General features: G+C 35.0%; 1 protein-coding gene across 1 annotated transcript; it reads right to left on the bottom strand.

Moving 5' to 3' along the window:
• Nucleotides 1–3,374: 3,374 nt before the first annotated feature.
• Nucleotides 3,375–7,964, bottom strand: LOC128224632 (cerebrin prohormone-like). Its single transcript, XM_052934594.1, has 2 exons — nt 7,863–7,964; nt 3,375–3,512 (listed from the first exon to the last, which is right to left on the bottom strand). Exons 1-2 carry the CDS (start codon nt 7,962–7,964, stop codon nt 3,375–3,377), a joined length of 240 nt encoding a protein of 79 aa, XP_052790554.1.
• Between the last annotated feature and the right edge of the window lie 2,959 nt (nt 7,965–10,923).

Raw genomic sequence — 10,923 nt, 5'->3', positions numbered from 1 at the left:
TCTTTTTATCTTCCATCCCTCTTGAACTATTCATCAATTGCCTTTCTTTCCATCTCCCTGTTTTTCACCTTTCTCCCTCTTCCCACCGCCTTTCTCTCCACCTCTTCTCATCCCTCCATCTCCGCCTCCTAATTTCCTTAATCTCTCTCTCCAATCCTCCACATCACCCTTCACCTCTTTCATCCCGTCATAAATCCTTCCATCTTAGCCTCCTAACTCCCTCAATCACTCTCTCTCTCCAATCCACCACTCCCTTCACCTCTTCCATCCCGCCATAAATCGCTCCATGTATGCTTCCTAACTATATCTCATGGAGGAAACAGTGTTTAACATGAAAGAAAGGTGCAGAAAACTGGTGCAGATCTGTCTTCCTTATGAGATGATTGATCTCCGTTAATCTTTTATGACCCATCAGTCATTTAATATTTGTGCGTTTTCAGCTGTTTAAATACATGGTTACTCTCTTGTTATCTGTAATAGAATTTTTCCATAATTACATTATTTAGTAAGTAGTTATGGGTTTTCGCTCAAAATTTGTGTTTGATACATTGGTTATACATCTAAACATTCCTTTAATCTTTCTCTTTTCTCTACCTCCATCCATCGTGATATTTCAAACATATCTCCTTGGCCTCTATATCTCTCTTATAATGGTATTTAGACTGTCAGGTTTTCAAATCCTGAATGAATTTGTACAGGAACTAGCTGAGCGCTTGTTCTCGAAACCGTCTCTTAGAGCCACCGCTCGTACGTGTGGTCGTGTATGGTACGAGATCTGTTTTTCTGAGTTCAGACTCAGCAAATCAAATACTTTATTTACATAAATGTTGAAGTTTGTTTGTACTACTCTTATATACAGTTTTAACATTTTAATCATTTGCTTTTCTGTGTAATAACGGTCTAGGTTCAGACTTGAGACTGTGCGTAAACACGGACCATGAACTCTTTGGGCGGGGGCTCGTCCATGATAGTCCCATTGCCATGACATCATTACACCCTCATAGATTGCACTTTCTGCATGTGAAGTTTGATAGGATTTCCACAAAGACGTTTACAGTTATGCCCAGGACAACAATTAAGTATGAACACGAATAAAGGGCATATGTTTCGATTTTAGAGTTGTTTATTCTTGACTGTAATGAGATATATTTTGAAACCAATGGACTGTAAATGTTCGGTCAGGTTAATTTAAATTACCTAGTTTATTGTTGTTGTTTTTTTATTTCTGACACGCGCTTGGTATTCAACTGAATTTCTTTTACTTGCCACATGGCAGTGAATCAAAGCATGGCTATACCATCTCAGACCATTGGTTACTTCCATATTTATTTAGTTTTGAAGCTGAATGGTTTGCGATTTCAAAACAGGCTGAAAATACTGGATCTACTTGATTTACTTTTTATTTACATTATCAACGCATGATTAGTACTCATACAGGGGATTTTGTGTCTTTACCAAATACACATTGGCCAAACAATTTTATTTTTTCTTCTAAGAATCGTAACTTTTTTCTAACTTCGTTTAATGTTTAGTACACATGTGGAACTTTCTTCCCATATATGGTGTTAGGGGTTGTGAAGCACTAGAAATCAGATCGTTGGTGGTTGAAAAAATATAACTTGAGTTTTACCTGCACACGACATCAACGACGGCGTCGTCCCTGTCACTTTTACATCCGACGCCCTATTTCTTTTTTTTCTTTTTTTACTTTTCAGGTGACACTAAAATGTAATCTTGTAAATTGGAGATTGAATGGACATTATCCGACACAATTAGGACTGGATGGAAACCAACTACTAACAGCTAGTGAAGCGTATCTTAAAGATGCACTCTTACTCCCAAATAAGCAGTTCCACAATTGTTTGTTTTAATTTTCCGAAATTGATGAATAAATATCGAAAACAATGGTTCTTATGAAAAATACCGTGTTTAATTCGAAAGAAAGGTGCAGGTCTCGTATGAGACGACCGTTGGTCTCCGTAAAAAGAAAGGTGCAGAAAACACGGCATTTCTACCTTATGAGACGATCGTTGATCTCCGTAAATCTTTTAGGACCCAACAGTCATTTAGTATCTGTGCATTTTCAGCTATTAGATACAGTAATTGATATTTTCGGTATATTCATTTTTAGTAAGTAGTTAAAGGGTTTTCACTCAAAATATATGTTTATTTTATTGATTATAAATACAAGTATCACGTTAAGTAAAACTATATAGTTTATACTGTATACTAACGGGAAAAGTAGCTATGCATCTTAAACGGTATGTAGGCGCTCGGAGAGTAGATGTTGTTCATCCCAAATGTTTAATGCAACAAAGATACGATCATGCAGACTATCAGGTTTCATATTTCAGAGTTAAATTATCTTTACAAGTTGCTAAACACAAGCCAGCAAAATGGAAAAGTATTTATTTGGACTATTATTTATTGATCTATACTTGACAATAAAACAGGTACACATATTTTCTTTGCATGAAGTCTTTACGATTTTATTCAATTGAAGTAAGAAAAACACATTTTCATCTCTTTCCCGCTGGGCTGCAACACGATTTCTAATCGGAAAAAGGCGGCATTGATGGTATTCATGTTAGACGAACAAAGTATCTGAAATATAAGGAACACGCTATAAAACGGTACAAAGTAACTGAAATACAAACAATGGGCTTTAAAAATACGAATATCTTACACATCATATGTACAAGGATTATGTCAAGGTTGAATCTTATGCAGATACTTTGCATTATAATCATAGTGTTTCCCGAAAGATATCATAAGTATTTTACTAATCATTTTCAATTAATGACCGACGCTAGTTCAAGAAGCTCAGAGTAGGCATTTTTTTCATTATTCAAGACCCATAACTATGGATATACTATGTGTAGCGGCAAACAAAATCGCAGGTCCTCAACTTAGTCACTTGCACAACATTCCCATCGTGAGTCTAGGTGAAATAGTATAGGAATTTTGATCAAAACAAGTCCAGAAATGACAATTGCTGCTAACTCAAGGGCCATAACTCTGGTTTTACTAAGTGCAGCAGCAAATGCTATAAAAATACTTAATTCGACATATTTATTAGTTCGACATATATTAAAGTTATCTTTGTTTTGTCTGCACATTAATTACCATACCGGAATGGTAACGCGTAGAACGGGCATAACCATTCTATGTTCACTGTTTGAAAAAGTGTAATATCATTTGTATTTCAGTAATTAATCTCTATAAACCACGGTGAACACACATAATACATTGCGATCAAACTTTTATCCACTATATAACTGATGCAAATACTCATGCCCAAAATATGTTACGAAAGGCCGGGAAAATAGGTATGCAAATTTGTTGATTGACAAGGCAAAATACGTACTTTCATATCACCGTTTGCCGACGCCAAGGAGGTGCGGTAGGTTATACAGCGAGTCCACGGTCCCCGCGTTACGTTTATTACTTGTATAGTAGTTAGTACTTGACATCGCCAGTTTGATTATCCGTGCTGCGAGACTGGCAATTTCCTAGAAAAATAAAAGTACGGCATATGAACAGTTTTTGTATAGCATCAAGTTTATATCACGTTTTTCGCTCGTCTTAAGTATTAACTGAGTGGTAATGGATCTTAGGACTTTGATGATCCGAACCATACAGTGAGGCTTGATGTTTTCTGGAAACAAAGAAAACAAGTTATTAATTCATTGTATGATAGTTGAACACCCAGAGAACTCTTGCTTCTCTGATCGTTCCAATGCTCTAACCCCAACATTTATTATTGGAGACATGTCGATGCGTGTGTGGGTTTGTCTGTGTTTATTTTGTACCTTACATTTCTCCCAACCCAGATATGTAGATCCAAATACTTGGCCATACCGACAATCCTTATGTTGCCAACGGGCAAAGATAAAAAGTATCCGTGTGTAAAAAATAAATTAAAAACCATTTTATTATGTATTGTTTGACTGAGTCGGTAGAGGAAGCATCTACCATGGTCGCTCGTGTAAGATAGATTCATCCAAACCTTCGCGCAGGGCATGGAAATTCTCGTTTTCGGAAACCACCTAAGGCTGGGTTGGGATGAACTTATCTTACACTAGCGGCCATAGAAGATACTTATAGTCCCTCGTTCAGCGCCTGATAGGCCTTATATGTGTGCTTTTTAACAGGGTCTTTGTTAGGAATTTGGCTAGTTTCTTATCCATGCAGTGTTCATTGCCGTATGGTAAGGTATACGTATCTTTGAAAAGTATTTGCATTAGGTGCTCTGAATTGTTTCCCTCCGTCTGCAGATAGAGATGGGATCTCTAATCATTGAAGTACTTGGGGTATACCTTTTCGTTTTTTATTATTATTTGTTTTATTGATAAGTTTCCTCAAGTTAATGCATACTTTAATAAGATTTACCTTTTGCGTTTTATCTTTATAAAGAATTGTTGGGGTAAGAGTGAGGTTTGTGCACATAAACTGGTTTAAACCCTCAGTAAATTTACATTATACTGACCGTTTCAAGGCGGTACCTAACAATTCTTGATAAACATACCAATTATTTATAGATATATATAGTATTTATGCACTGTGCTGTTTGTAGAGTTGAGTGCTGTTCTATGTTTCTTGTTTGTGAATTTGTGTTCTATGTCTTTGGCGTTTGCCCATTGCCACTAACCCGGGTTTATGTTTAAACTTTTTGCTACTGAGCATGTTTCTGTAGTTTTTTGCATATATATTATAATGAAACTCAACAGTCTCCTGGTTACGTACTATTACCAACAAGAGTACGATGAAATATCGTAAGATCGTGAGTTTCAATTTCTTACACAGCAATTTTCAGAAATCAATTAAAATTTGGGCTAGCAAAATGAAATTAACTGTCCCTCTACTGACAAAGAAAGCTCTTAGTTTCGAAGTAGATATTATAATTATTCAGAAATATTAATATAAAAAAGCGATCGTACGATAAGTGCGTTGATAAAATTATATATTTGACAAGGCTAGTAACGTGGGTGTCAATTTTATAGAAAGTAAGAAACGCAGCATTAACACCATCTATGGAAAAACCTTGAAATGTTTTGTTTCTTGTTTGTCAAGTATTAAAAACTAAGTTGTCGAGTTTGAATATTCGTTTAGTGAGACAGGAAATTTCATAGAGGGATATAAATTACATGCATATGAACAACTTTGAAAGTTTATTCAGCGAGACCACGGTCACAGCAATACGCGTCGTGCTTGTATAGTAGTGTAATACTTGAGGGTTCCAGTCACATAACTGACAATTTCCTTGCAATAGGGCAGAAGATATGTTAATAACACTTTAAGAGTAACGTCGTCGGAAATCCTCGTTATAGTCTTCTATTCATTTCGTTACACTTGAATGGAGTGTAACGCAATGAGTCACAAGTGGGTATTCGACGATGAAAGTGTACAGTAAAATTACATCAAAGTGACAATTTAGCCACCATTTAAAAGGTCACACACGGGTCTTTTGATCACTATTTGCATTTCAGAAAAAAATGTCAGGTTATTTAAAAAAACACAACGAATCTACGGTATTCGAATGAGATTCAAAAAAATTGACAGTGATATTTGAAATTATCCGTGATAATTCCAAAGACAAAAATACAATTAATCGGAAATTATCATTGGATTGTAACGAAATGCATGAGTTGTCAACTACCATTTAACGCTGACATGAGTAGGGAAATATATCTCAATTTTCTAAAAGGCACTTTTGCCAATTCTACTCTATAAAATTCTTTAAAAAATCGCGAATTGAGCAAAGCGAACCGGATGTTTACGAATGCGCACCGGCTACTTTAATTGAAAGATTTATTCATCTTGAGTTTTAGGTCGCAGGTTTACAGACGTCAGTACCGGAAGTCGAAATCAGATATCGTGAGATCTACTGTTTGACATGACATGTTAAAAGAATTAATGCGCCGTGGTAACAAAATGGGACGTATGGAATTATGCGGATATTTCTTGCGAATAAAAAAAACATTGTTTTAAATACTTTCAGTATAAGATTGCAACGTTAATGTGAATTTGAAAGCGAGCCGAAGAATCTTAAATAAATGTTGGTGAGGAACCGAGGGAAATAGATAGTTATAGATGATTACGAAGAAAATGTTTTGACTAAAAGACCCAACATTACTTATTATCTACTAGTCAAAACGTCCTCAGCATGTATCCCTTTTTAAGTACATGTATGTTCATATATCTTAGCACATGCATGTATCAGTTAATCAGTTACTGTTCAGAAAGAAGCTCATTGTATAAAAATCATCAAATTACATGATCTTTTCTAATGAAATGACAGGGCTTTTTGATTCGATTTTTTATTGCCTGTTAAACAGAATTGCGAAACAAATGAAAATCACTCTTGTCGTGCCTACAGCCTTAAACGCTTTCAGCGCTTTCGTTTTATCAACGAAATGAAATATTGGCTCCCCTTTTTGCAATTGGACATGTACGTTTCGAAACACTTAACGTCAGTACATCACAGCAAAATAAGTTAAATATTAAGTTTGTTCAAGTTGCTTAAATAGAACGTATTTAATTTGCTTACAAGGAGTTTGAATCTAGAGATTATTTAGTAAATTACCGTTGTCATTTGTGCAGTGCATTGCAACCTTTATCGTGTCTGAGACATGATAAGCACCGACTCTGAGGTTGAATGTCACAAGTCTGTAAGGCTAATACGGACATGAACATGGATGTTCAGCTGTTAAGGCGCTGACCTAACCTATTTTGAATGGCACTACTTCCGTGTCGCGATCAAGCTACTTGTTAAATATAAGGCACCGCTCGGGAGATAGATATACTATGACATGACTGTCGTTGTCCATTTTAGGAAAAGATGGTTAAGGCATGTCACGATTTCAGTTCGCTGACTTGGACTATGCCGAAGGCATCCAGTACAATCACTATATTTGACACTAGGAAGAGAAATAACAATGCCAGTAGAGTTTGAACATTAAATGCATTATTAAAGACATTTAATGATCTTGTATAGAACCATTATTAAAATTATGTCATGCTGTTGATAATCAAAAAAATGTTAACCATTTAAGGCTTCTTTTATTGTAGACGTTCTGATTCGAGCTTCAAACGTGCTTGTAGTAATAAGCAATTTTGGAGCCTCACACCCGAACGTCAATACTATATAAACGCCAAAAATAAAAATTAATCCTTATATCGACATTTTCTCCGTCTTATCACAATTTCAAGTTCTCCAATCGTTCTAACATGAGGAATTTGTTTTCTAAATGAAAATGGCCGATGAAAACGTCGATAAAATTTGGTTAATGGTATCGCGCTAATCCATTAATGAAATAAACATCGCCTACTTAATGCAGTTCATGTAAAGTGAACGTCCGTTTTTTCCCTCAAGGAGAAAACCAAGGGAATCACATTATGATACATTGCATATAAAAGGTCGCATAAGATAAAAGCTCGTGAGTAAAACTGATGCATCATTTCAGATAAGTAAGACGGAGATTAAAGTTCAAAATTACAAGTATCTTTAAGACACTTTATGGACACGTTATGCGCCCTCAATGGAAGTGATGTAACTGGATAGCAAACTAAAATTTGGTATATCTTATTATCGAAGTCTGATAAATTTAAACAAATAAATACAACTGCAAAACCGCTCATAAATGCACCTCGAAAATACTTTTAAAAGATATTGTTCAAGTACCCCAAGCACAATAAAAATGCCAACAGAAAGGAGAAAAGTATAAACATGGCAAAAGAAATGAGAAAAGTATAAAAATGGCAAAAGAAAGGAGTTCAGTATAAAAATGGCAAAAGAGAAATAATTAATAATCTTAAAAAGTAACTCGTATATTTGACTCGGACCATTTTGCTAGGCTTACCTGTCGATCTTCTTCATCCATCGACGTAGGACTTCCTCTTACCGCGACAAGAACCACTGCTGTTACTATGACGAGCACTGTTGCTGTATTTGCGGAACGCATTTTCTTTCTTCTAGAGTAATATAAAAGCCCTTTTAAATAAAAATATCTAAAAAATAGAAAATGCTTAATACTGATAAGATCGTCATTACGCACTTCTTTGGGGGTGTTTCCGTTTTTTCCGTCTTTTATTAAAGGATTTTTGAATGGTATAAGTATGAAATTCTCGCTAGAAAAATGTGCAACAATAATTATGTATGTAAATTTCGCTGGAAAAAAGTACAATTATTAATAATTGATGCGAGTACCTATAATCTGCTCGTGCCCTATATAACAGAATCAATATTGCAAAAACAAGAAATGAATGAACTTCTTCCGAAAACCTTTTCTTAAATTCGCGTTTAGAAGCTCTACAAACTGGAGAATCCAATTAATATGTGTTTTTATAAGAAAAAAATATATTTAAATGCTATTCAATGCAGTCAAATTAAATCCAAAGTATTTTCAAAAGAAAGTAATTGATATATATAGAGAGAGAAGCGCACACTTACTTATGTTGCTGAGAATCGTCTCCAAACCACTAAAGGAAGTTTCCTTTGAGGCGTCAAAATTTTATCTCCGTTCTTGCGACAAGTGGTCTGATATTTTATACCCGCGGGCTTAGCTGCGCGTCACTCGTACGAAAACAATGAAACAAGGGAATAATTAGACAATTTGTCCAGCGAGAGACTTAATTAGGAATTGCAATAGACCTGACCAACACCTCATTCCGTCGGAAATTACAATCTCGGTATCAACAGGCATTTTAACGAAAAACAAATCCGATTCATTGCGTTTTTATTTCCAGACGCCCATGTGAATTCTCTGTGTTCACCCCCTGATATGACGTTGTTGACGACAAAAAAACCTTGGCTGAAACCCAAATGTATATTACTGTATTACTTGCAAAGAAGATTCTTATGTGTATATTTTGCAAATCAGTTGAATGATCTTTTGTACATAATTTCCTTATTGACATTCTGTATCAGTATTGATAACATACTTTTTTTGTCAAGTTTTAATGTTTATTGTAGTTCGCGTTTTTGACACTGCAACAATATGAGGTCTTCTATCAGAAAAAACTTGCTGTTTTAAGCTTGAACGCGTTTTAGCCGACAACGTGCTTCTGATGTGTGGAAAAAATCATTTTTTAGGCATTGGGGAACTCGTGTGATGAACAATTTTAAAATGCACTAAAATTCCGATTGAAAGTACAGTCGAACCCCGTTGGCTCGAACTCGCTTGGCTCGAATTCCTCGTTGGCTCGAGCTAGTTGTAAAGGACCGATTTCTATACACTTAAGGTAAGCATTCCCGCTTTGCTCGAATTTTGCGAGGCTCGAGGTATTTTCGCTGGTCCCTGGTAGTTCGAGCCAATACACAATCGTTGCTGTGCGCATATAACAGAACGTTCCAGAGAGGATCTTAGAATTAAAAAAAAAGAAATCCCGTTTGCAAACAAGCTTACCGAGATTAACGACGAAGATAGGTACTTGTTCTTGTATAGATATACAAATGTTGCCCTTTATTTAACACAATGTTCTTGGTATTTGAACATGATTTTTTTTCATTTGAGTGTCAATTTATGCCTTTCTCATCTCCAAAGATAACAACAAAACATCGAGCGCAGGGGCCACATTTATATAAAAAAAATCTTCGTGAATAATATAACTTTTGGAAACATTTCGGAACTTGGAGAACGTTTATTTTAAATCCAATTTACTTTTAATCACATTTATTCAAATGCATTCATAAGTACATATTCCGGCATATATTTTTTTTCAAAATTGTCCGTTTTCTTTAAATTCATTTTGATATAAACTTTAATTCTTTTACATAATTGAAACTCAAACCTAACTGCTTGATGAATACTAGATGGAAAGTAGATATCGGACTCTTTTTGAATTTATGTTACCTTCCTGATATGTTGTGGTAACCGCATAATAATCTGAACAGTTAACGTCATCACTTGTTTTCCGTGGTTCCTAAATATGTGTACAAATGGGGTCAATTTGCAGTTCGACAATACTAGTTCTTTGAAGTTTTCTGAAAAATAACCTCATTTTTAGACTATCTGCACATGCGCGCAGGTAGCCTTATGAAGACCGCAAACTCCGAAGAACTACTTCTATTCATGTCGTTTTAACCCATTTTTTTTGTATCAATGCGTTCTCCTCCGAGTATGAAATCGTACTAGTTCGGCATTTTCCGCGTTGCGCTGAGTATGAGTTGTCCCTAGTTCGGTAATTTCCGCGTTGCACCAAGTTAATTACCGATAATCTATTTATGGCGTGACCTAGTTTGCCTTGCAACTGGTTTATTTTTGTCTCTTTACTTTAAACTATTTCCTCTCAAGTCATTGTCAATTGTTCACCCGAACAAATGGCTTCTTCATAACCAAGTTACTAATGCACCAGTCAATTGTTACCATGCTAGAAAATGTCTTGTTTGATTTGCGATTAAGTTATTCAACTAATTTACTGTAGTTCAATACCCTACCATTCCTATAACTATAGTTCTAGTTCTTAATAGAACAACATCATATCAAAATATTAAAAGTTGGTGAACCGAAATATCAAAATATATATATATATATATAAATGCAGATATAAAAATGCAGATTCAATAAAGAACACTGACGCATTTCATTTCAAGGTACATCGTCTTAAGAGATTTAACGTTGTATAAAAGTATAATTACGTATACATTGCTCGCCTAGCAAATAAATTAAATAGAACCAGTATGTCGTTTGAATGGATCTATTGGAAGGTATATAAATATTTCTATTTACTGTTTTATAAGATCAAATATCAGTATGAATAGTCTTCAAAAGAAAGTACTTTTGCTTACATAGATTGAATTACCTTTTAAGCGTTTAAATCATACCATTTCAATATTGCATAAAAATGAAATCGATATAAAGTGAAATTCATTCGGACTATGAAAATAAACATGTTTAAAATGACATTTAAACAGATTTGCCA

The sequence above is a fragment of the Mya arenaria genome, chromosome 1, assembly GCF_026914265.1.
Source record: "Mya arenaria isolate MELC-2E11 chromosome 1, ASM2691426v1".
Classification (NCBI taxonomy): domain Eukaryota; kingdom Metazoa; phylum Mollusca; class Bivalvia; order Myida; family Myidae; genus Mya; species Mya arenaria.
Note: the sequence above shows the minus strand (reverse complement) of the source record. Positions and strands in the feature narration are given on the sequence as shown.